Here is a 26,784-nt window from a genome sequence, read left to right on the forward strand (position 1 = left end):
GTCAAATCCGATCCCTAGGTTATGCTGTCAATTTCCTGAGTTCTCCACGAGAGATCCCTCAGGAACAAGGAGGCCGTCTGAAAAATTACGTTTTGACACCAGAATAGACAAAACCCGGAAGGTTTTTGTTCCCATTTGGTCACTAAGGATGAGAAGGGGGTTCCTTGCAAAAATTGTGTACTCTGCAGAGCGATTTGCAAGAAGACCAAGATACTGCCATCAAAATTAAGAGCAAGATTTTATCCCTGCAAAGTCTTATGGTCTTTAGTGGGATATTCGAGGGATTATTTACTATGTGCTGTTATCGTGCAACTGAATTCTAACACCGAAAGCACATTGTCGCTAGGTAGAGGTCTCGAGGCAGTGTTTCGGTGGGGGGGGGACATCAATTTCTAATGAGTAAAGGTAACGTCGTATTTCACCACGACAACGCTAGGTCTCACACTGCGGCATTCACTCAGAAAAAAATGGCGAGATTAGGTTAGCGGCAGTTTGTCTAACATCCGTACTTCAATGCGCTTGCCTTTTAGGTTTTTACTTGTTCCTTTCTTTGGAAAATTATTTGTAAGGAATGACATTGTTTAACGAAGGCGCTCTAAAAACCGAACTTACGAATTTCTTCTCATTTACGAAGGGACCTTGCTGCTACAACATCATATCAACTGTGGCTTGCGTGCGGAGTGTCAAGTCAGTGATTTTAAAGCACAAGGCTGTTGTACGGAAGGTCGCGGTTCAAATCTCACTGGTGGCAGTGGAATTTGTATCGTGATTTGACGTCGGATACCAGTTGACTCAGCTGTGAAAGAGTACTTGAGTCAAATCAGGGTAATAATCTCGTAATGCTGATCACATTGCCTCCTACAGTGTACTGTAGTGTACCGTAATGGTTATGAATGAAGTGCTCTAACACATTTCAAGGCCTAGATCCAATATGGATTGTTGCGCCAACGATTATTATAAAACTCTCTTTATTCAGGGGCATCCTCTAATATAACGGCCTGAGGATGCCAAGGCAAGGAAGGAACCTCGAAGGCCGCGCCTCACCATTCATTTGAAGCAGAAGGAACATTGATCCAGGATGTGATCTGTCGTGGATCCTCGGGCGCTCCGGCACTGATCCTTTTGAAAGTTGGTACACAGTTTAGCTGTATAATTTACGACGTAACACTTTTTATAAGTTTGTTGTTACTTTTCATTTTACACTAGCAAATATGATGATATTTTAAACGAAAATCGCGTTTTTTGACTTTCCAGTGTAACCAAAAATCGAAAAACCATTACAAAAAGAAAAACTAGAGAGCATTACCTGAGGAAACTCATATATTAATAGAATCTCTCTGGTTTTTTTTTTGCTCCAGATGATCAAGTCATGCGTTACAGCTGTCATCGCAAAACGATGTTTTTTTTTGGAGACGTCTCAGGAAATTTGTGCCAACGGCTTACGTTTTAATATTTTTCGCTCAAATTTTCAGCAAATATTCTTAACATTTTCTTTTTTTTTGGGTAATTGAGAGTCCTAAGTCCGCATCGACTTGATGCCGGATGTAGGCGGATATACGTAGAACATAATTCGCACCGTTGTGATGTTTTGCGAATTATAAAAGGGAATGCATAACATCTTCGAGCCGCTTCGGTCACGCTGCTCCCAGGGCAGAGGTGAGGCAGCGTCTGAAGAGTTGCCTCTACCCTGGTAAGAAACCGTAGCCGTCTTCGTCCTTCTTTCAATTCTTAACATGTTATTCTATAATATTGTAATATTCATTGCCCGTATTTTCTAAAAGATGTTTGAAAAAGTGTTTTTTCAACCTTACAGACCACACCAGTTCCCCCTTAAGAAAACCTGGAGAGAGCTGAATCATATTTCGGCGAACTAAAAGCGATAGTGTCCAATTTTTTAATCATATCAAATTTTTTTTATCGTTTTAAAGGTTTCTTAGGAGTAACTATCTCTATCTGTAATTCCAAATTTAATGTTCCCCGATAGTATATACGGTTTCATGTTCATGAGTACGTCAATCAGTAATTCTATTGATCCACAACATTTGGGGGATTTTCAGTTTCGCGCAGGAAAAACTGGAGTTACGTTATCCAGCGCTACAAACAAGGACGATTCACTTTTACCCAATTGCTCTTTATATATTGTGAAAACATGGAACTCCGCCATACTATTAACATAGTATGCTGATCCCACTTTGTACTATCCTCAGTAAAACAAAAATAGAATGCTGAGATCAGGGAAAGAAGAGATCAAGTAAAGTTGGTGTTATTCCACTATCATAAATTCTATCTGATCTCTCTTGGTGACAAGTCCCGCGACAGGCCCACCAAGAAAATGCATCTAATGTCGTTAGAAACGGCGTTTTACGGTAATGGAGACGAAGATGTTGCGTTGGACTATTGGCGTGATACGTTTCGATCACATCCGAAATGTGGATATTCGCGATCAATATAAGGTTGCACCGATCGTGGAAAAACTGAGGGAGAGGTGTCTTCAATGATATGGTCACACAATTTGCGCTAACTTGCCAAGATTGGTCTGAACATCGAAGTCGATGGTAAATAACCAAAAGACCGGCCGAAACAACGGTAGCTTGATACGCTGGATGGGGATTTAAAAGCATCGGGATTGCATCTAGATCATGCATTTGATAAAATAAAATGGCGAAATCGATCACGACGAGCTGACCTCGATTGCGAAGGGGACAAAGGCTGAAGAAAAAGAAGATACTATCAAAACTAGCATGAGATATAACGAATAGTATTGCAGCGATCCTTTATGAGTTATCAATAACAACTACATCAAGCGAAAATGATTACCATCAGCAAGACCTCGTATGATTGAAGTTGACTATTTTCACAACTGAATCATTCTTTTACTTATATTAATATATTTTGAAATAATGAAGACTTGCCTTTTATATTCGCTAGTGATATTTATTAAGCTTGCAAATACCGAATAGAAAAGGCAAGTCTTAATTATTTCAAATAATTTAATCGCTAGAAACACGGCGAGATTACACTATTTTTTGTTATAAAACTTGATTTTGCTATAATTCTTTAGCCAATCGTTTTCTATAAATGGAGTGATTTTCTGATTATCGTAGAATTATAAGCGACAGAAAATGCAAAATATCACTGAATAATAACAAAGCAAAATTGTAACGAATTCCCAGGAACAATGCACACATATCGATGCGAAAAATACGTATTTCTATGCAAGTAGGAACATTGTCTTGAACTGAATCTTTTTACATTACTATCTTCGATCATATGCAAACTAATTTAAAGCCACTTCTAAACATGATGGACAATTAAACCTCAAGTAGCACTTAATATATATTTCCGTTCGCTTCGTATCTCGATGCAAACATCCCCGGTAAATATGTAAAATGATGAGTAATGAACAAAAATAGACGCGTTCCATTTAACTGAACCACACGGCACGTACGAATTCTTCTATCCCTTTGTTTGGAGAGAGGTTTTAAATGTTTTTATAATTTCACGGTAAAATTATTTCAATTAGTCGTCGACTTTCCTGGAAAGAGTTATTTGTGCAGAAAAGAGAGAGTGAAGGCAGTGTTGTTGGGGGGGGATTAGAGTAATCAGTAATTGCTCTAAAAATTACCATCGGCTTCATATGCATTCCCTAAAATGTACATAAGTTATTTTCCCTATTCCAGATATTTTCCCTGCCTCATCAATAGCCCATAGTTGAAAATTGCCTTTACGCCAAAACATCTCTTTGCCTCCAGATTATCATACGCTACCTCCACGGATGAGGTTCTGGAGTTATCAAGAATAGGCACGGTTTACCTTTACCCCTCTTGGGTGATGTGGATAACAACTACGTCACATCATAGCTTCCTTGAAAATGGTATACCCCTACAAAGAAGATTCCATCCCCAATTCTTCTTTCGGGCCACAAAATGTGTTCATCCAGCCTTACCAATGCAGCAAATGGCGGTAAATTTGGTAGCAGTTCGCCTACTCCGTCTACCTATATAACCGATTACTCTAATACAAAACGACCTGTCTATTAAAATTGTGCCTGCGTTACGAACGACTGTCGCCCTTGAACTTATCAACATTAACTTTACTGATTCTTTTTCTTCGAAAGCTCGGCAGAACAAATCAACACTTGGCTCTCTAGGATGGTGTGCCTCCAATTTTCCCGATTCCGTGTCTTTGACCTCCTCGAAGAATACACCATTATTTTGAGCTGACTGAAATACGCTAGGTCGGTCACTGCCGGATTCTTATTGCAATTAAGCATCTGTTCCGCGGCAAACCTACGCGATACTTGATAAGCTTCTAGGCTCCTTTAGAGCGCAAATGTCTTCTTCTTCCGAGCATAATCTTCAATACGAGTCTTGAAAAGGGTTATTTCTTAATCCTTTGAAAACGATTCTGAAATAATCGTGTTTCAAGTTTTAAAGTTGTTTCTTTTTGTTTAAGCTCACATCGTCACATGGTGGACATCGCACTATTGTGAACAAAGTTATAGTAGGGCAAGATTGTAGCACTCGAAAATGAATTTCCTGACAAAATATATGCTAGCTATTAATGGGATAAATGTCCACTCAAATATATTTATATAAGAAATACACAAAACCTTTCATACCTGAAGCGTCCAGCTTCTGGTTTCCTACCTTGTTTCCTTTCTCTGGAGTTTCGCAAGGTTCTATATTGCGCCCCTTTTGCGGAGCGCGCCCACTGTGAACGAAAATATGCGAAACAAGCGTTTGACAACGCCCATTGCGAACGATAAGCCAGTTTTGCTAATGCCCACTGGAATCGACACGACACGAGAGAGTATTGTCTAGTGTATATGAAAACACTATTATTAACTTATGTTTGGCGTAGAAAAATGTCTCCGGCTACCTCAAACAACAGGCAGGCAAACGTCTGTGCATGTTTCAGACATTAGACAGACAAACGTGTGCGTCAGATAAATGTCTGTTTCAGACATTCAGGCCGAAGCAAATGCATCCACTGTCGTTAAAAACAAAACGATCGTGTTGAGTTATAACCCTCCGAAAAATGTTAGGGCATTCACCTCAGCCGACGCGGCAGGACGGACCCCGGTCCTCTCGAGAAATGGACAAAAGGTCTTGACACATGAACGGCGTTAGGAGGTAAATTAGTCCGAATAAAACAAATACGTACCTGCACGCTAAATATTGGTAGCCTGACTGGAAAGACGGAGGAACTTGTAAGAGACTTTTGGAAAAGGCCTATTGATATTTGTTCTCTACAAGCAACTCAATGGTGTGGTGCCGAAAGCTGCGCGTGCACCCAGCGAAATACCAACACGTGAGCTAAGCCTGAAAATAAAAATAAACAACTCGGAATACCGGAAGCTGCACGCTTCTGGTATAAAGGTTTTGTATTCAACTTGTGTGAGGAATTTCCTGTTCACGTTTTCCCATTCGCATATATCTCCAATACAAAATATTCCTTGATATATGACATTTTCAAACTCCAAGTCCAATTTGACAATGACATATGTATATCATTGCGGGCGACATTAATGCTCGTGTGAATGAAATAGCAGACGGCAACAAGTGCGGAACTACTATGGACCAACACTGAAGACCAGCACTGAAGCATCGCCCTCTTTACAGTGCATTTCTGGAATAGAAGAGATGGCGTTAGACCGTATTCCGCATGAACTCATCTGGTATGCTCTGCGGCAACACCTAATACCAGAAGAATTCATTCCAGCGCTCTAATGACTGTTCTGTGCAAATGAGGTTTTCATAGTGTTTCATAGGAAAGTTAATCCTTTTCACCCCAAATCTTTCATATCAACTTGTGTGACATCATTACTTACAACAATGGAAAAAAAACTTGAACCCATTAGTATCGCTCTAAAGCGTAATGCGCCTTACCTTCCCGCCAACATGTTTGCTGAGAAGGACGATCAACGGAAACTAAGCTCTATCACAGGCTGGATGTATTATGAGATGCAGTGCAAAAAAACAAGAAAGTAGCTCTGTGGATGTGAAAGGAGCTTCTGACAATACAGAAATAGAAATATTGCAATGCGGACTTTATATGACAGAATTCAAGTTGGATTGAGAATTACAACTACCTGGTGCAGGAGGGCAGGGCTGAGCACCAATGCATCTCAGGCAAGCGCAGCTTGATCACTTGAAAGCCATTAGGCTGCATGACTTAGAAATTATACGCAAGTGCAAACATTACGCTAGAAATCGCACGTCAGGAACATAGGTCGGAAATTTACGAGCGTTTTAATGATTTGCAGGTTCATGGCAGGAAAGAAAAGGGGATGCATCCCGAAAACACTCCACTGAAAATTATTATCTATGGTGCTATAATCTCGATGCAACAGTCAGGGAGCTTCGCAAACTGCAAAGACTGCCTTGTGTGGATATCACTGGGATAATGAGGACATGCCCAACGGCATCCTTAAAGATCCTTCTGGAATTGAATCCATTTCATCACTACATACAAATGCAGGCAATCTTTAAATTATCTGTAGGTATCAACGAAGAGGAAAGCTACCTAAATCCAACTGTTAACATTCTTTCTAGCTGTTATCCCGAATAACTGATACCAAATTTCACTTCCATAAGAAATTTGAAGCAATGGGGCAACAGAGCTTCGCCGTGACGTACGACTTTAATCAGCAACTGATTATCTGGTGCACTGATGGGTCTCTCACAGCAGAGGGAGCGGATGCAGGGATCATTCCTGAACTACTATCCAATGGGTAAGCAAAGCAGAATATTTCAGGTACGTTAGGTAAGAGTCCGTACTTTAACCTCAAATATAACTAAAGGATGCAGAATATTACAATTGTGGTAATGAGGCAGCAAATGAGCTGGCCCGGAAAGGAGCAGAAAAGTCGCTACACCGACTAGAACCCTTTAGTGAAATTGGGAAGGGGCTCAAGGCCACGATACTAAGAAATGAAGAGGAACGATTGACGCAACTATACTGAGCGAAATTACCAGGAATGGAACAATCCAGGACGCTCATGGGATATGAACCAAAACGTTTGCATGTCATTTTGCCAAAAAGATCCTTAGAATCATAGCGCGAATACTCACGGGTTACTGCAGACTAAATTTCCACTTGAAAAAGTTAGAGATGAGGAGGAAGTTCAGTGGGGAAGCAATGTTCAGCAAGGAGGTTAAGGCACTAGGGAGAATACTTAATACTGCTGAGCTGAAAAACCTAGAAAAAATCTCACAATTTCTGTCGGTTATACGCTTGAATGACATACTATAGTTAATAGTTACCCTAACCCATTAAAAGGGCATATTAGTTCTTTTAGGACATAGTGCAACTTCCCTTAACACTATTGGTTGGTTGTTGTTGTTGGTAGATGTCCGATTGTATCTTACACTAGCACTAAGTGCCAAGCAATTATGCTCGGAAAATCCTATTTACTTAAAAATAATGGAAGGGTTTTTGGTGGTGGTGACCAATAGTAGATGAATGGAAAAATCCATCGAGAATCCCCGAAGCATTGAGCAGTTTGTGAGAGAATCCGTCGAGAATTCCCCGCAACATCAAACACGTATGCAGAATGGTGTATTTCTGCATGGTTTGAACCGAAGTGACAGTATCAAAACATCCAAGGAAGCCGTGAGGAATTTAGGTACAATAACTGTAGCTGACAATATTATGAGAATTACAACTACCGCCTTAAGACGTAAAATTCTTTTATTTTCTCGTACAAGTATACTTGTAGTTCACCTTCTTCTCCGCGTGTTTCCACAATGTCGCTATTATGCAGGTTAGTATCATCAATAATATACGCATAGCAACCCGCCTTACCAACTCAAAGAACATCAGGCTTCTTGTGTGGAATGTGACAATCAGTTAAAAATTGCGGATCCCAATAGACGCCTACAGAATCTATCAACTTCATTTGATCAGGCCATGCATTCATGCAAGTTTCTCGTGAATTACCTTACATAGAGCATTACGCCTCTTCGTGTATTGCATTAGCGCTGTCACAATGTCCAACTTCAGTTCGGTGTTAGAAACCACACATTCTGCACTAATCGTTTTCTACCCTCTATTTCATTATGAGCTTTTTATAAGCACAGGTGGCGACCACGTCGCGCCGGATCGCGCAGACTCTCCCTTTCAACAAAGAACTTCGCAGCTCACAGCCATCTGTGCTTCAAATAGAGATAGAGAAACGGCTGATGAAGGCAAATCACATTTTTACCGTGTATTGTCTTTGTCTTCCACTCATCGATCCAATCTTGGGCTGATTTTACTCTACTCGTAGGATTGAAATAGCATTCTTTCAAGTTGAGCGGAGTTAACCCGAAATCTGCCTAAGAAACCGCTGCTTGAAAGGGACTCGCCTGCTCCTTCTTGTAAAAAAAAGCGCGTAACCAGTTGACTGGCGATAACGTTGTACTGCAATGTCAACCAAGCCCCTGCTTCCGAAATTCGGACATTTAGTCCGTATGCACCGTTGGAGCATCCCAGATCGATCTTCGTCCATAGCGGATAGCAAGCACACCCAAAACGCTAATTTGTCAGTATGCGTGCCAGATTGCACTTAGGACGTAGGCCATATTTGATCGCTCTAAGATCATTTAATAGCCATGAGATGAGCGCCTTGGCAAGGAGGTGGGCCAACCTTCTATGAATGTCACCAAAGCTTTATTAATCTGGGTTCAATGCGATGCCCAGTATGCGGAATGCTACGAGAAATCTTGGCATAATCGATTTTATTATTATTAACGTCGTTGTGTTGAGTACAATCTGAGTGGTTAGAGGATATGCTCCAATGAAAACGGAATGACGATTTGCGCATTTTCTCATGGAATGTGCGCTCCCTGTACAAAACGAATGCTGCTCAGCAGCTAGCCGAAACCATGTCCCCTGTTACGGTTTCCTGGAGAAGAGCCACTACAGCATATATTATAGCGGCCATCCAGTAAACCATATGTTCGGAGTAGATTTCTTAGTCAGTCACAAAACGGAACCTGCTGTTATCGGCTTTAAATATAAGCGAAAGGCTATGCACTTTGCATTTGCGAGCCAAATTTAGAAATATAAGCCTCATCAACGTTCATGCCCTTACACAGGGGAGATTGCAGAGTCTGAGAAGGATACCTTCTACGAGGCAGTTGAGTGAACCCTCGAAGCCTGTCCCAGGTATGAAGATGAAGATTTTATGTACATAAGGATATCACTAATAACGGAATATTCAGCGGTATCACAGGGAATGGTTGCTGGAAGTACCTGATTTGATCCACAAACATACATGGGTCTCTACAGACGCGACCACTTTCAACCAAGTTAACCACGTGTTGACACCGCCACTTCTCAACCTTGAGGAATGTCACAACATATAATGATGTCCCGGAGATGAAGCATTAAGAAATTATCTTCACAATTACCAGAACGTTATCATTGATACGGAATTATTGATATTGGCCCCAGCGGCAAAAAACGTCAGAACGGCTGGTTCGGCGATGAATATTAGCTAGCAACGGAACGGAAGAATGTTGCATACCAGGCAATGCTGCGCGGGCACGCGCGTCAACTGAAGACGGTAGGCAAAAGCTGCTAGATGGTGGCAACGTCAGCGCCCAAAACCAAAGAACGAACAACATCGAATCGGACTGGTCAAACGAAAACAATAAAGATAGGAGACTACAACTTTGAGACCGATGAAAATATCTCCTATCTAAGGTCGAAAATCACAACCGATAACAGCTACGGTGAAATCCGCGTACCGTTGTTGGCAGCGAACAGAGCCTATTTCTGCTTACAAAAACTGTTCCGCTCGGAACTTCTCATCATAGGGTCAAAGCTCTTACTGTACAAGACAATGATCTTGCGAATCCTTATGTATTCCTCGGAGACTTGGGTTCTTAGCGAGAAAAATTGCGAACTCTTGGACGCGTTCGAGAGAAGAATCTTTCGAAGAATTTTGTCCTCTATAGTTCATGAGGATGGACAAATCCGTAGCCTACATAACGATGAAATATCATGACCGTCAGGTTGTGGATAGAATCCCGCTCAATAGGTTGCGGTGGGGGTCACTTAATCCCTATGGATGAGGATGATCCCACCCGAAAAGTCTATAAGGGCAATATTTATGGTAGAAAAAGAAGAGATGGAACGATGGCGTAGGCCAGGACACACCATCAAATTGGTGAACCTCGGGGCAAAACCGGGATGTCTGGAGTTCCCTATTAAGACAGGTCTAGACTAGATACCGGTTGTTGCGCCGAGACCCAGGCGGTTATCAAGGCACTTAGGATCAACCAAGTGAATTCTAAACCAATATGAGAATGCTTCAATAAATTGAATACCCTGGGTTCTAGGCCATATTGAGTTAGAAAGCAATGAAGGGGTTCATGGGCATGACGCTGAGGAATGGAGATGGGTTGAAGGAACTATATTGGGCGGACCTACGAGGAGTAGAATAGTCTAGGGTGGTCATGAAGGAATATAAACTCAAACGTTTGTAGGATTGCTAAAATCTGATCAAGAATATCCTTAGGATCAAAGTGGGAGCACTCATTAGCTCACTGCAGTCTAAATTACAACCTGGGGAAGTTAGGGATATCTGTGGACGTTGTTGGCAGATTTTGTGAGGGGAGTAATGAAACCTCCATACACATTACTGGACACTGTCCAGCTCCTGTATATAATAAGTGAAGGTAACTAGGAGAATACAACATGCTATAGTTAACAGTTAATACCATTATAATTGCTATTAACGTCGTTGGTGGGTGGGCGAGGGATGAATAAATTTCGATAGAATAAAACTCAACTAATCATTGTCGGACATGAGAAGAACATGATAACTTCCAAGGAAGTCATCTAGTCAAATTTCATGAATAATAGCTTTTCAGAGCTCTATGATACCCCTATGGACGGAACTTCCGAAAAGAGTGCTTTAATCATGATTTTTATTCCCAAGCACGAGCTTGATTAACGTAAGGATTAGCCATTGCTTTTCAATTCATTTAGAATCTGGGGTTTTTCGCGATGAATGGCGCTTCCAAATGTTCCTCAACCTGGAAAAACACAGATGCGGGAACCAACGAAAAACAAATTGGACTGCGATGGAGCCGCAAATTATCACAATTGGCTGGGTTAGCGGTCCCCAATTTGAGTTTTTATTGTCAACATCAAGCGATTTGCGTCGCAACTTGTTGAAGATCGATCAACACCGCGCAAAGTCAGAGCTCAGACCGCTGGAATCGCGCTGTTTCCGCTTAATTAGTAGCCGCGCAGTTATCAGAGCCGCTATTGAGCCGGCAATTGACTTCTGTTGGAGAGAGTCAAGGCCAACCACCTTCTCTGTGGGCTTCTTTCCCTTTATGTTTTGTCTTTTCGTCTCTGGTAAGCGCGGTCTTCCACTACTCCTGCAACCACTTCACTGATTTGCTTTGATCCGGACGCAACTCAGTTTTGTGTCGGTTCAAAGGTCGTGGACCTTCTCAGTATTCGAGTGAGCGCTAAATGAAAACAATTTTAAAGTGTTTTCTTTCGAACGGATCCATTGAAGTGGCTAAATCTGATACTAAGAATGCGGAGCTCCGCACACGGAATGCTGGCAATAGGTCAAAGCGAGAAGAGAAAGTTCGCAACGAGTGGTCGGGGGAATACGAGGCATTTCTGCCCGTTGGCGAGCCATTTCGCAAGATTCGATGAGTTGTTTTGTTATCGTTCCGGCAGTAATCTCTTCATCTGCGCAGAAGGCTCGAGCAGCTGATAATAGACGGCTACCGGGCTGTGCCCACCACCGCAGATTGTTTTGATTGCGACACGGTTAGCCGTCGGGCCTGGGGTCTGAAATGAGTAAGCGCTTGGCAATTAGACTTACCTCGGATCAAGGACGGAAACACTGCTAATCCACACAAAGCTTTGATGCACTTCTCGCTCCGGAGCCACTCAAACTGCAAGCATTGCACTTGGCCACTCGCTTGCTTACATTTCCACTTTGCGCAACCGAAAACTCGCACTCAGCACTTCGCGGTCGCAGCGTGAATCTATTCGAACCCTTTGTTTGGATTTCGCGTCAAATTCCATGCACTCCGCGTTGCACTTTCCTAATTGGGGCACAATTCGTGGCGCCTATTGGTTCTCGGTCACCGCAGTCGGTTCGGTTCACTCGAAGACTAATTGGGGCATTTCGTTGTTTACTAAGCACGGAGCATTTGAAACCGACGAAATGCGACCGGACTACCGCGCTATGCGCTAAATATCTTCACCGCACCTGAATGAATCACCTCAGTTCGATCCAGCTTCTGACATGTACGGAATTCACTCGAATCTACAGAACGAAAGTAACCTCCACAACCGCCACAAACAGCGCTCGGCAATAAACTGACGGCGATGCAACTGGTTGAGCCGCCGAGTGGAAGTAATTTGACAGCCAACCGCTGTGAAAACATTCCAGTCTGAGTAGATTTGAATAAGTGTGGTTTGAGTAACTGATAATTTACCCAAAAAAAATATAAATATCGTTCTCTGAGAACATAATTTCCTAGGAGCATCTACCATCAGTGACAACAAATCGAATGTTTTCTCCCAAACGCATAATCCTTTTTATTTAGCGAGATAAAAACAGACAATCTTCAAAGCCCGGTTCCAAAATGCACATTTTTGTCATGCTTCAATAACTCCTGCTGTCTGGCAACATTTCACACTGTCCCATTGTCATTTTGACACGCACTGCCACCCTAACCTCAACCGTGCCAATTGGAAGAGTTTGTTTACCAAACAAGATCTCGAATTTCGGCAAATTTAAAGTAAATAAACAAAACCACGACATGTTGGTGTGCACCTAACCGCCGCAAGTTAAACGTAATAAGTACATCCAAAAGGTAACACCACCTTGCTTTGAACCTGTCCATGAACGCACGCGAATTCGCTCCCCTCATTTTAATGCGATACAAATTTCCACAGAAGTTCCGATGACTAACAATCAGCAACAATTCTACGAGGGCTGCGGCCGCGAGGGATTGATCCGGTGCATATTCCTGAGCGAGTTTCATCCGGTGGCAGGGTCGAAAATCAGTTGTCAGGTAGGAAAGGGAGGGTTTTGCCGGAAGTGGACTTTTAAAAGAATGTTTCCCTTCAGGTGCCTGAGGGGTACGTGACCAAGGATGTGTTCGACGCAGTGAACGTGTACATCATTCCGAAACCGCAGCTGCAGAGGTGCATTTTGACTGTGAATGTGATGAAGACCAAGATTGTCGGCTACCCAGTGAAGATTGACAGTCAACGGTACGCCAGGAACGCGTTTTATTTCAATTTGTGCTTCGTCTGTGACTTCTGGGCCCGCTCCGTTCAGTATGAGCCGGTGGTGAAAAAGTTGTCGGAATACTTGGTAAGTGGAATCAATTCGATTTTGTTATTCCAGCCTGAAGAAGAAGAGATTGTGTTAAGATTCAAACGACCAAAAACATGTCGCTCGCAACTCATATCCTGGTCAGATTGTTATTGTTCAATTTGTTCTGTTCGGCGGGGCCCTGGCAAGTCATCCACAATTCGGCCTGTAAGTTAGCTTCAATAGTCCGCATTTGACCGGCGGCCGTAACGTGGATGGGAAGAACTGCGCGGTCGGTTTGGGCTCTTCAAGTCCCCGGGGATCGAGTGGAAAATGATTCGGCCAAACGACCAGACACGCTTGTTTAGGCTGTGGACGAGGATTTCTTGCTTTTTTAAGGTTTTGTGTAAACCAAAACCTTATTGAAATCGACGCACTGTCTGCCTGTCTGTCACGCGCAAAACGGCTAAACCGAACCGAACGAAATTTGGTGGACAGATGGGATATAGTCGTGTAGGATATCAAATGAAAGGTTTCGATTGGTACTGTATCCATTACATGACATTACTTTTGGCGTGAATTGCAAAGTGCGTGAGTAAGGAGTCAAAATGTACACACTTAAAGTGAGACAGGACTCATTTTTGGAAACTACCCAACCCAAAAATCTGAAAAAAATCAAGGTGATGCGCTAAGAGGCAACTTAGGGCTCAAAATATGTCCCATTCCGATATCTGCTCAAATAAACTTATTAATAGCATATTACCAACTTTTAGAAATTGACTGAAAACCCCCCTTAAATGCATCCTAGAAATACCAAGTTTTGCAACAGCATAGAGAACAATGTCTTTCATACACGTGCCATGGAATCTTCGCAATTCCACCTCCGATTCGTAGATGGTCTGTTCGAGTAAATCTTGAGCGACCCTACAACGATTGAGGTTTATTTGAATAAACCTCATTTTTTCATTGAAGCGCTAACTTCAATGAAATTCCTAAATTCCAGGCATTTACCACTTCCGGCAATATGCCGGTAATCCCGTCCCTTACTTCCTGCGCACAATAAGCATTTGGGGTTCGTATTGCACGCTTTGGCAATATGACCTTTCTGCCCACACCTTCTGCATCGATCGGACCGATCAATGCCGCTGGTCCATGCCTTCGCGAAATGACCAAATGCGAGGCACTTGAAGCACCTCTTTAGAGAAATCTGCTCTATCAAACGGCAAACAACCCATCCGATTCGAACCTTCCCGGCTGCCAATAACTTCTGCGCTGCGTCCACTGGTAATCGCAATGTAGCCGTTTGAGTATTGTCATAGGCTTTCCGCAAACTTACGATAGACTCTTCGGAAAGCTGCTCCAACGTGAACTGTTCCATCAAGGCAGTGCAAATTTCTCTTTTGGATGACACTTCGTCGAGATCCTTGCACTGTACATAAACCTTTTGTTTTTGGGTCCGTATTGTGACATTCTCCCCAAGTGAGTTCTTATCCTGAGTTCGGAAGCCATCAGTTTTCACCAAGCTGTTTTTTTTTCAGCTCAAACATGAGGTCACCCTTTTGGCTCCTTCGAATCTTGCTGACATTTCCGCCTAGATCTTTTAGGTCGGGGTCAGCTTTGACATTTTTCAGTATCTTCGCGTAGGGCAAACTTCGATTGGTGGAGATTTCAATCGCTTCTGGGCGAATTCTCACTTTTGCCTTTTTCTTAACTATCTTGGTCCATCCACCGTTTTCGTTCTCTTTGGATTTTGTCGAGTCGATTGTCGGAGGTCGCACTTGGAGGACCTGCTTTCTCTCTTCGGTGCTTTTAGTTTCGTTTTTCGAAACTATTTGTATTTCCTTTTTCCTCTTAGGAGTCTGCTGATTTCCTAGAGGATCCACATCTCTTTCCCGCACTCTCTTGTTAGGTGGCAGATTGATTGCAATACGATTAGGTGTCAATTGGGTCGCCTGTGACACCGTTGGGGCAACATATTTCGACTTGCCCTTGGAATTTCGTTCCTCCTGCTGCGATATGTTGTAGAGCACTTTAATAGCTCTCACCATATTTTTTATCGCTTGGTGCACGTTGTGCCTTGATGAACTCAGACAGCTCCACTATTTTTGTACCAAACTGTGTGAAGGGTAATTCCTCTGCTTCAGGGCTCTGTTCTCCATGATTCCTAATCATATTAATAATAATAATAACCGTTGGCGCAACAATCCATATTGGATCAGGGCCTTGAAGTGTATTAGAGCACTTCATTTAAGACCGTAAGGGTACCCTCAATAGACTGTAGGAGACAATGTGGTCAGCATTGCGCTCGCCCGAGATTATTACCCTGATTTGAGTCAGGTACTCATTCACAGCTGAGTCGACTGGTATCCGACGTCAAATCACGATACAAATCCTTTTGCTACCAGCGAGATTTGAACCGCGACCTTCCATACGACAGCCTTGTGCTCTAACCACTTAGCTATCCGGACAGATTACTACTTTTAAATAGTCCTTCACAGTTGGGATTCATTAACCCTCCCTCCGTTTTATCTTTTTAGATGTTTGGCATTGGCGAAAATCTCAGAGTTGATGAACTTCTTCTGAACGGGTCCTTTTCCTGGTCCTGGGGTACCCCCTGCTGTTGCTCTTCTTGAATATGTGCGGTTGGTACTGTTGATACTTTTGGCGTCCAGCGATCTGCTTTCAATTCATCCTTCTTCGATTTCGATTGGTCAAGTTGTTCACCACCGAGGCACCCCAGTTGAGGGATATCGACGACCGGGAGCCCGCTTGCTCACTCCCAAAAGCCGCCGGTACTGGGGTTTCGAGCCACGGCACCGTAAGTTTCCTCCTTCTCACGTCTTCCATAGTGGTTTTATATTCTGGGTATCCTTCCCATAGCCATTTTGATCCGCGCACCAGAGATGAGCAAACACTAGCCCATGCACAGTCAGGAAAGAAAAGTGAATGAATACATATTTACACATAAATAGGTATGCCCCCATCTGCCAGCTGGAGTCGCGCCTGATGGGAGATCTGGCTACTCCTCACAGGAATGTCTATCTGTCTGCCTGTCTCTCTGGCTGGGTGTCTGTCATACGCACTTTTCTCAGAAACGGCTATACCGATTGACACGAAATTTGGTGAGAAGGTGGGAACTATGAACGCCCAGACATGTAGTGAGTGATATCCTTCTATGCTGAGATTAAGGGGGTCCCCATACATGCAAAAGGGGGGGTGTTAAATTGTTTTTCATCGAATATAGTCATGTTGGATATCAAATTAAGGGTTCGATTAGTACTTTTCGAAGCCAAAGTTTAGTTTTGACATTTGTTAGAAAGGCGCGGAGTGGGAGGAATGGAAAGTGATGATTTCTTTAACGGACCCATTCTGAGAAACTACCCAACCAACAAATCTGAAAAAAATTATGAAGCTGCCTCTATATAGTGTCCAGGCCTCAAAATATTCGTCATATCGATATCTGCACAAATTAAGTTAAGAATAGTATATTACCATATTTTTGGGGAAATTGAGCAAAGTTTATCCTAGAGTTATAAAAGTTCGTAGTAGTATAGAATATAGTATGAAACATGTTATCCCCAAGTTTGATCAAAATCATATTATTGCTAACAAAGTTACAGTGGCTCAAAATTGACTTTACCGTGTAAATTTACTATCAACATCACACTAAAGTGAGTAGTCTGACATGCTAAATGCATATACATAATGGGCTACGTAGAAATGGGATAGTTCTGCCCTCAAATATACTCACAGAAGAAGCAAACAAAACCTTTCATATCTGAAGAGCGCAGCTTCCGGTTCCCCGACTTGTTTGTATCTGTTGTAGGTTAAGTTCTTCACATTTGCTAATAGTATTAAACTTTGAGTGTGAAGGGGCAATGGATGTGCACATGGAACTGCCATGCACTCATTGCTCCTCACATAGGGAAACACAAAACCTTTTATACCTGAAGCGTCAAGCTTCCGGTTTCCTGACTTGTTTTAGGATGCGAATGAGAATTTTATTGGCGTTTTTATCGCTGGTGATCATTTCTGATAAAAGCTGACGCACTAAGCAAATTTTTCTTACAGAATATAGTCATGTGTATCAATGAGTATTTTTTTTATAATGGATGAAGCACAGGGTGCAAGGACACAAAATGTGTGCCCTAAAAAGTGAAACAATTATCGTCCTCAGAACTTATCCAACCGAAGAATGTGAAAAAAATCACAGTAATGCATCGCTACAAAATCTAAGCCTCAAAATACACCCCATCACAATATGATAGTAGTATAAGTGATAATATAAGACACAATTCTGAAAAGTTTGAAGGAAATCCAACTGTTACAAACAAAGTTATAGAAGTGTGGAGGCGCTGCAGTGTCGAGTCGTTTAGCGGAGGTTCTGAGCGCCACACAAGTGCGGAGTAGTTCACCACGACGCGAAACTCATTTCTCTGAGTGGTTCGCCTACCTGTTGATAGCGGATTGACGGCCACGGGGCCCGCTAAGCAACCTAGGAACCTGCGGTGACAAGGAAAAAGAGAATCGCGAATTTTATGATTGTTATTAAATATAAAAGATTTTAAATTTTAATGATTGTTGTTAAATGTAAAAGTTAATCCAAAGTGGCCCCGTAAAAAAAGCAAACAGTACTAAGACAAAGCGCTACCGTCCAAAGGGGATTAGGATGCCAACGAACAGTTGGTAGCAATGGAAGCTGAGGTCCTGAATTCCGTGAAAAGCAATAGAGAATAGCAGAGCAAAAAGAAACGGTAAGTGTAATTCAAGGAAAATTTGTACTGCAGACTTGAACGCATCGTATCAGAGGCTGCATCTTATTTGGATGCAAAATGTTCCACCTCACATATTGTCCAAACAACTTTTACCTTGACATTGTGAAGCCTTGTTGCAATTGAAAGGAAGCCGACGAAGATACACGATACGGCTTGCATCGGCTTTTCCGCAACATCAACTCAACTTCACAGCAGGTGTCTGTCAACACTAAACGACAAGGTGAAGTTGCTGCAGAATATTCAGGGTATCCAGCAATTGGACGCGGTTCGTTTTCCAGTGGTAATCTTGCTCCGCCGCGGGCTAAATAGCACTGCAACGATCCGATAGTAAAACACTTTAACTTTATTTTTCATATGAAATTTTGATTAAATTAATATTAAACTAAACAAAGTTGGGCAGATTGTGCCTCCTGTTGTTGATTTTAATTCTGCTGTCGACGGTGGTTCTCGAGTGTTTCCGCTCCGGAGGTGAGTTTACGTTTTGCTTTCTTTGTGGGGATCGGACGACTCTTCGTTTTCCCCGAGTAATCTATTTACGCAAATTTCGTTTGATGACCGCGCGGCAAACGCCTCCGGCACCTTCGCACACCCCGTGGTCGCAGTGGCGGTGCGAGTGCCATCGTTTTGGCGACGTAACCTTGAGGCTTCGTTCCGAGAACCGGAGGCGCAGTTCGCGCTTCCGAGGAGCTACCGTTCTAATTAGAACGTGCATATTCGGGATCTCTGGGCACATCACTCACGGTTTTCGCGTGGTTGTCGGGTGGTGGTGGCTTCAGTTTTGGCATTGCGTCCTTGAGCAGAAACCACAGATTGGTAGTGTTGAGCCCCGACCTGACGTCAAGAACCGGGTCACTGAGGAGTCTCTCAGAGGACTTCTGCACAAAACTGTGTAGTAATGTCGTTCATAGGTATTGCCTCAGGCCACCGTGAATCTATCGATGATTGTAAGGGAATACCTGAAACCGGACGAGTCTTGCAAAGGGCCAATGATATCGAGGTGGATTGTGTCGAAACGTTTGGTAGACCAAAGGAACCGATTCGTTGTCCGAATGCCTGGGTGCGCCAGAACGTGAACAGCGTGAAACACTTCCTTTCGGAAATTGGTCGGAATATATGGCCTTGGTCCCTTGCCTGCGATCTCGCAGTATCTCTCGAAGTTGACGAAGGGACGCTTTGTCGAACTTTTGTTTCAAAACAAATGTGAGTGGCTTATGAAAGTGTGAATAAAGTGAATTGGAAGATACGCGGCGAGTAACTCACGATCATAGGTGCTGGATTGAGCTGTTTGGAGAAGAAGCTCAACGACTGCCAGATTTGATTCACTTTTTGGTGAAGAGCAGCACCTACGGCAATGTCTTGCTGAGGGAAGTGTAGCATCCACCAACTGTTACTAGCTGGTCTTAAACGGCTGGGCAGTCTCTGGGAACCGCACAATCAGGCGGGAGTCTTTGGTTTTTGGCCCAGACAAGAACGTGTTAAGAGTCGATTTATGGTGCGCGGCCAAGGGCTTTGCCTCTCCCCACCTCAAACACACACGTACATTTTGTTGGTTGAATTTGAAATAAAACCATGCAGATGCAGCACTAGATATCGATCCGATCTTATTACGGCGTTGAGGCGACGGAAATACACATAGATCCATCCTTCTTAGGCAAGACGTGCAAATAGATAATTTGTTTGTTCTTCATATCTATGACAAGACTAAAGTGCTTGATAAAATCAGCTTTAGCTTTCCAAATGATTTCGCAACGAAGGCCAAGACTAACAGATGAACTTTGTTGTCCAAAGATTTCACCCACAGACCCGTTTGCTGCGACAAACTTAGTTCCGTGAGATTGCGAGTTATGCTTTACGTTGCGATGAGTAACTGACACCTCCGGCCCAGTGTCTAGCAAAAAATTAATTTGTGAAAAGTTGCCTTTAATATGAAGTTGACTCTGTTTATTGATACTGTCGAAGAAGCGATTGCCGAAATAGTAAGTAGTTCTCGAACTTCGAGTATCCGATCGACCATTTCGAACAACCACGAAAATTGGTTAGGTGGGCTTTGACAACAGCTTGCTCTGATATGCTATAGTGGGGCATGGCCTTGGTGACCATAATGACATCCATGAAATAATTTGTAAGCAGACCTCAAAAGCCCATAAACATTTTCCTATTATCGTTTCTATAAGTTAAAATTTATAATTTCAGACTATGATGGAAGAGGAAACTGGTTTTCTGTCCAAAGACGAAGATGATAAAATACAATTGCAAACGCTGCTGGGTCGGATTTTATCGGATTTGAATGAACATAAAGTTACAACGATTGTCGGTAAGTTGTTTTGACACAATATAAAAAAAAAATCGAATAGGGGCATCCCTTCTAGCATGTCGAGCTTTAGCAGACTATCGTAAAAAGCTTTCCAGAAGTCTGACCGTAAGATTGATCCATCTGCTCCTAAGGTCTCCTAGCGTCTCGTGAAGCACGGAGCGGTGTCTCAAAAAATCCCTTAATATCCCATCTTACAGAATTGAAGGCATTAAGTGAACAGGATTCCATAGTCTCGATTTTCCGTGTTGTAAGTTTATAACCAAATTCCCATTCAACTCATCAACTAGGTCCTGTCAGCAGCGAGCTTTGCTTTTGTTTATCACGCTACGGAGTCTCCATTTAGCTAATCTGTACTCTTTTGGGACGGAGCGATACCAGGCACAGCGCGACCGGCGCGACTACAGAGACAGAGGAAACAAGTTTTTCTGAGAATGATATAATTTTATTTTTTAAAAGAAAATAATTTACAAATTACTGAAAAATCAATAACATTATATAGTTAATGAAAAAATTACTACAAAGTGGTACCTCCGAAAGTTTTATAAGTTCAAAGAAGAACGTTTTCACGCGCAGAAGTGTTCATGTTTGGAGTGCGTTTCGCAGCCTCGTGGTTCCTCCGATTTGAGCGGCAAATCTCGCTGGAGGGAGTTATGACAGGTGCCATTACATTCAACCACGCGTTGGTTGGCTTGGATGAGGAATCCGTTGCACTCGTCGCCGATGTGCTGAACGAATGCTCCTACGCCCGGCTGAAGGACCAGCTTATCAGGCACCTGTCGGTAAGTGAGACAGCCAAGCCGAATCACTTACTTACGGATCTAACGCTTGGGGACTGCACAGTCAACCAACTGTTTCGGGAAATGAAGGTTGGCGCGGAGCTGCTACGGTCCTTGTGGCTTCAACGACTGCCGGAGGGCACAAAGGCTAGCAGTTCTCTGGAAGTGTTGGCCACGACTGCGGATAAGATGCACGAGGTACACTCACGCCCCGTGGTCGCGCAATTGCCTCACGAGTTCGTTGACATGGCGGAACTGTGGAGGTACTTGGCCGCATTTACGGCAAATGTGGCCACTCGGACGACGGTTGTGAATGCTTTGCATTTGATAGAGCGGTCGCAAATTCGTTCGATGGGCACCTCTATAAATTGACGTTCGGGAAGCCGCGCGCCGCGGTCCGCAACGAATTCCGGCGTGTACTGGTACCACGGTATGTTTGGAGAATAAACCACGAAATGTACAAGCTCATGCATTTTTCTCGATGCCTAAAACTGGATTCACTGAGGAGCACGGCGATGTCTATCTGAATTTCAGGAACATGTCGCCCTGCAGTGTGCGACCCTCTTAGCGGGTGCAATTATCTGGTAGACAGGCGCGGAAGTCTCGATCCGCCCCATTTCCAGACCCAATCAGCTATTTCCTCAGCAGCTAAAATTAGCGGCAGCCAACTACACGCCCATCGTAACTTGCGGCTACAGGCAAGTAGACGTGGGTCTTAGCCTATGTCGAAACTTTCCGTGGCTCTTCATTTTGGCTGACATGTCCCCATATTAGACGCACACTTCCTGTGTGACCATGGGTCCTGGTGGATATGCAGCATGGGCCCTTGATAGACCCCACAATCGCTCTTCGATCGTCGGGGAAAATTTCAACCTACTGAAACAGCAACACCTTTTCTATTATTTTGAAGATAAATATCACAAACTTACTACGAAATGTAGTCTCTCTCAAGAACTTAAGCATGATGTCCAGCACCACATCAACACGACTGGTTTCCCAATCTTCTCGAAGATGCGTCCTCTACCACCACAGAAGCTCATTGTTGCGCGGAAAGAGTTTGAGCAGTTCCTTAAGCAGGGTATATGCAAACCTTGGTCATCTACACTTCATCTGATCCCTAAGCCAAATGGCAACCTTGTGGAGAGAGGAAAAGGAGGAGACGCCTAAATACCCAGACGATTCCGGATCGATATCCCATTCCACTCATCCAAGACTTTGCACATTATTTAGCAAACGGTCGTGTTTTCTCGACCTTGGCTCTTGTCAAGGCCTACCACTAAATCCCTGTAGCTTCCGAAGATATTCCAAAGGCAGCAGTTTGCACACCTTTTGGACTCTTCGAGTTCATACAGATGACTTCTGATCTGTGCAATGCGGCGCAAACCTTCAATAGATCCACTCTGTACTACGAAACTTGGACTTCTGTTTCCTCTACTTGAATGACATTCTGATCCCTTCTTCCAAACAGTTCGAGCATTTGGCACTGCTCGAATGCATTTTTCAACGCCTCCTAGAGAATCGCCTAATTTTCAACGCTGACATATGCAAATTTCTCCAGCAGTAGATGAAGTTTCTAGACCATTCCATCATTCCTGATGCATTAGTTCGTAAGCTTTCCACTGTCAAAGACCTTAGAAAGTTCTTGGACCTGGTTAACTTCTACCGTCATTTCCTGCTCAAAGCTGCTCACCACCAGGCATTACTTAACGCCTTTCTGTCGGGTCTTTCTCTCCGCCAAACATTCGCGGGAGATTGTGTGTTCTCCAGAAGCCGTCCAAGCGTTTGAAAGCACGAAGTAACAGTTGATAGACGGTACACTTTTGGAATTTGCTTAACACAATGCATCTCTAGCCGTGTTCTTCGATTTATCAGACACTGCAGTAGGCACTACTCTTCACCAATTGATGAAAGTTTGCAGTCGTTGCGTTTCTTTTTAAAACAGTGTAATCCCGCTCAATGGAATTACAGCGCTTATGATTGTGAATTACTAGCCGTATATTTGAGTATCAACCACTTCTAATATTCCCTTGAAGGCAGCTTGTTCACGATCCACAGGTCTCTGATTTTCGCCTTACGGCAAAAGCTTGATAGAGTGTCATCTTGCCAACTTCGGCACTTAGCCTACATCAGCCAGTTCACATCGGACATTCAACATGTGTCTGGTAAAGACAACTTAATCGCCGACGCTTTGCCCCGGATTTCCGAGAGCCATAGTTGATGTTTCGGCAATGGCTGTGGCCCAGAAGGAGGACGCCGTTCTTCAGAGCCTACAGTCGGATTCCAAATATAAGTTCAAGGAGTTCCCTATCTTTGACTCACATTCCTCTATCTACTGCGAGATCTCTAAAAAGGAACCTAGACCATGTATTCTGGCCGCACTTTGTAAGGAAGTGTTTTGCTCGGCGCACGATCTTGCGCATCCTGGCATTTGGACAGCAAGCCGGCTAGTCTCCGGCAAATATTTCTGGCCGTCGTGAACAAAGACGTGAATTCTTGTGCCTGAGAATGCATCGCATACCAAAAGTGTAAAATCATTAGGTATGCTAGGAAGGAAGTAGGTTTATTCTCTAAGTCGACAATGCGCGTCCACCGTATACACCTCGATATTATAGGCCCTTTGCGAGACTCGCACAGCTACACGTATTGCCTCACATCAGTAATCTGTTTACGCAGTGGTCTGAGGAAATACCTCTGAAGGACATAACAGCACAGTCATGTGCTTAGGGTCCCTGTCATGAGTGGATTCCGCACTTTTGTGCTCCCTCGTAATCATCACAGACCAGGGAATGCAATTTGAATCTAAACAGCGGACCACCCGTAGTCCAATGGGATGCTAGAACATTGGCATCGGACGCTGAAGGCAGCCATTATGGCGCACGACGATCCGTCCGGGTCACAGGTCTTGCCTTTCGTTCTGCTTGGCGTCCGTATAGCCGTTCGCGAAGAGTTTGCGGCCAGCCTTGCAGAGCTATGTACGGGGCAAACCTTCGATTCCCTGGCGACTTGATCCTCGACAAGAGGGGCGGCCTTCGAGATCTGCGCTGCCATTGTGTTGCATGTCTCCTCTAGGGTGTTTAAAAGTTGTGGCAAAAGGCAGAGCTTATAACATTCGTTCCGCAGGCCGACAATTCCCGCCGTCCACCAATACGTAGAAGGCTTGTCACTGCTGGGTGTCCTACGGGTCTACATAGAGCAGTATATGGAGCGCTAGACTTTGGATATCCGATTTGACAGTGTCCATAACAAGATCAAGAAGGTGTGCTTAGAGCGAGCTTCCTCAACACTTCCTCGACAGAGACACAAAGCGATTTTCATATTCCTGCCGCATTTTGAACTTGACTCTTCGGTTCGCGGTTGAACAATTCAACCTAGCACTAGTTTCTCTGACATTAATAAAATATGATAATTTACTTTTCCGCTAAAAATCAATGTAACGAGTTCGGGCTGTCGTCGAATGCAAAAAGATCGTTTAATGAGTTCTCTCTAATAAGACAACATTTTTAAAACATGTTATTATATAGTTCTATTCACCACGACTCTCTTTTTGTTTTTAGAAGTTAATATAATTTTTCTTATGCTATTTCTATATTGAAACTCAAATATTTTTCGTCATTACAGAAGGAGAAAATACAATTTATTTGAAAATTGTCACGCATCTACCCGACCCGCCTACTGTTCTCGATCATATGGTTCCTCTTTTAATGTCCGAATATAAATCGATTCCTCTTGAAAGTTGGGATTTGACTAGTCAACAGGTATTGTTAGTGCAACCTTAAATCCAGGCCTAATCAAACTGTGTTTTAGATCCTGCCCTACATCAATGGTATCAACCACATCGCCCGAATAGCAGCTGAAGCAGATGTCGAGGTAACATTGGTGAAAGCTTGCATCCAGAATTTGGCCTATTATGGCGTTGTTAAACTCCTGCCTATTCTGAAGTACAGTAACGTTTACATGTGCACTCGGAGTTTACAAAATCTTACAAAAGACAATATGCTGTACACTGCCTGTCGAAAATATGTTTCACTGAACCCGGATCGGCCGTCCCCGAGCTTGGCAAAGGTGTTCCAATTCTATGCATCCATGACGCATGGGATAACACTTCGAACTATTTGTCAACGCTTGAGTCCACAAAATCATAATATAGACGAAAGGAAGTTGGTGATATTCGGGTTGCAACACGATCTTATTCGCTGTATCTCGAAGTATCCAGTGTTCATCGGATCAATGCCCAACGGTCGGCAGCGGTTGTACACAGGAACATATAATTTCGATGAAATTTGCTGCAAGACCGGATTGTCAGCAGCAAATATTGAGAGGGATATTGATTCTGATACGAATGTGACTGTTATTTGGAAATAATCTTTAATTATATAAATAAGTTGAATGTGATGGGCAGAAGAGAAGGGAGGGTCGTAAGATCATTTCAAAACCAGTGAGATCTTGGAAAAATTGTAAGATAAAATTTATATTTTTTTAGAAAATCGATGTGCAGTTTATAAGTTGAGAAAATGGTTTTCCTTTTTTGGTCTCCTTTGTTCATCGAACAACTTCTCACTTGTTTGTTATAGATGACACCGCGATGATATTTATATTACGATACGTTAGAATTTTGCCCCCAGTACTACTTTGGGGCAAGTATTATAGAATATTGACAGTATTCATCAGTTTACGTTGAAGGGTGTTAATATTTTTCCTCTGAATTTGCTTAAGAATGGTTGTGTGTTATTCTCATTTTAAGTAGACACGAGACATAATTTACTGATATTTAACGCTTCGCCTATTTAAAATATTTTAAGAGATGTCAATATAATTTGCATATAAACGGTAGTGAACATGACGTTCGAATGTCATATCAATAAACTGGTAGTTGATAAGGAAAGAACAAAACTGACTTTCTTTTCAATCCCTTTATTTCGTCTATTTTTCTATTGTCGGCGATAAGAATATTTTTGTTCCATGGGTTGTAAAAATACCGAGGTCCCCGGAAGCCAAAGAAGCGAAAAGGACTGGATCAGCGAGGGAAGTTGACTTGCTGCCTAATGAAGAGCAGCACTAATGCTTCCGTATTTCTAATATTGTAGTTAAACGGTCCGCATTGATAGTAATATTCCCAACGTGAATCTTAAACAAGTGCCCATCATTCCCCGGGTTAGGATTGCGGCCCATATCGCCACATTAGAACTATTCATCGATTTTTGATACTTTCGAGTCTTCTTTGCTTCAATCTCCCAGATTTAATAGCATACGAAGCCATTTGGATCGAAATGAAATGAAAATCCGAAAAACTTGGGAAATCGATCAAGCATTTCTTGAGCAAATGCCTTTCTTCTTCTATTTAACGTATCGTAAATGAATGCAGTTTAAAATTCTTTGTAAAATTTACCTATAGTCGATGATCTCGTGCGTTTAAATGTGCTTTTCTCTTTTATCATTGTTTTCAAGCTTTGATGTTTTTAGACAGTCGTCACCACGAAGTTTAATTCATAATTTAATCATATTTACGGTCGGAGCTTCATACGCCTAACTGTAATGCAAGAACGACCATTTTCATTTTGCTTCCCGTGGAGCTGATTCATGGCTAGTGAAACCGCAAATGCACCGTTACCTAGCCGTACCACATCCCTT

At 42.9% G+C, this 26,784-nt stretch overlaps 2 protein-coding genes across 2 annotated transcripts in view; one reads left to right on the forward strand and one right to left on the reverse strand.

The window, feature by feature from the left end:
- The window catches only part of LOC119654252, an 87,090-nt gene extending 74,763 nt beyond the window's left edge, over positions 1-12,327 (reverse strand). The window contains exon 1 of the mRNA XM_038059502.1: positions 11,843-12,327. The gene's annotated coding sequence lies outside the window, so the exon portion shown is untranslated. The remainder of the gene's footprint in view (positions 1-11,842) is intronic.
- A 366-nt stretch (positions 12,328-12,693) lies between these two features.
- LOC119646817 (GATOR complex protein NPRL2) lies at positions 12,694-26,062 on the forward strand. The gene is made up of 6 exons (XM_038047431.1): positions 12,694-12,845; positions 12,928-13,046; positions 13,103-13,351; positions 20,260-20,380; positions 24,775-24,911; positions 24,961-26,062. Exons 2-6 carry the CDS (start codon positions 12,936-12,938, stop codon positions 25,516-25,518), a joined length of 1,176 nt encoding a protein of 391 aa, XP_037903359.1. The 5' UTR covers positions 12,694-12,845; positions 12,928-12,935; the 3' UTR covers positions 25,519-26,062.
- Positions 26,063-26,784: the final 722 nt, after the last annotated feature.

This window comes from Hermetia illucens, chromosome 1 (assembly GCF_905115235.1).
Source record: "Hermetia illucens chromosome 1, iHerIll2.2.curated.20191125, whole genome shotgun sequence".
NCBI lineage: Eukaryota > Metazoa > Arthropoda > Insecta > Diptera > Stratiomyidae > Hermetia > Hermetia illucens.

Excerpts from the sequence above, each read along its gene's own strand:
- LOC119646817 (XM_038047431.1), top strand. The coding sequence starts at position 12,936 with ATGACTAACAATCAGCAACAATTCTACGAGGGCTGCGGCCGCGAGGGA. Across the intron at positions 13,047-13,102 it reads GGTCGAAAATCAGTTGTCAG|GTGCCTGAGGGGTACGTGAC; the intron begins GTAGGAAAGGGA and ends GTTTCCCTTCAG. Across the intron at positions 24,912-24,960 it reads GGGATTTGACTAGTCAACAG|ATCCTGCCCTACATCAATGG; the intron begins GTATTGTTAGTG and ends ACTGTGTTTTAG.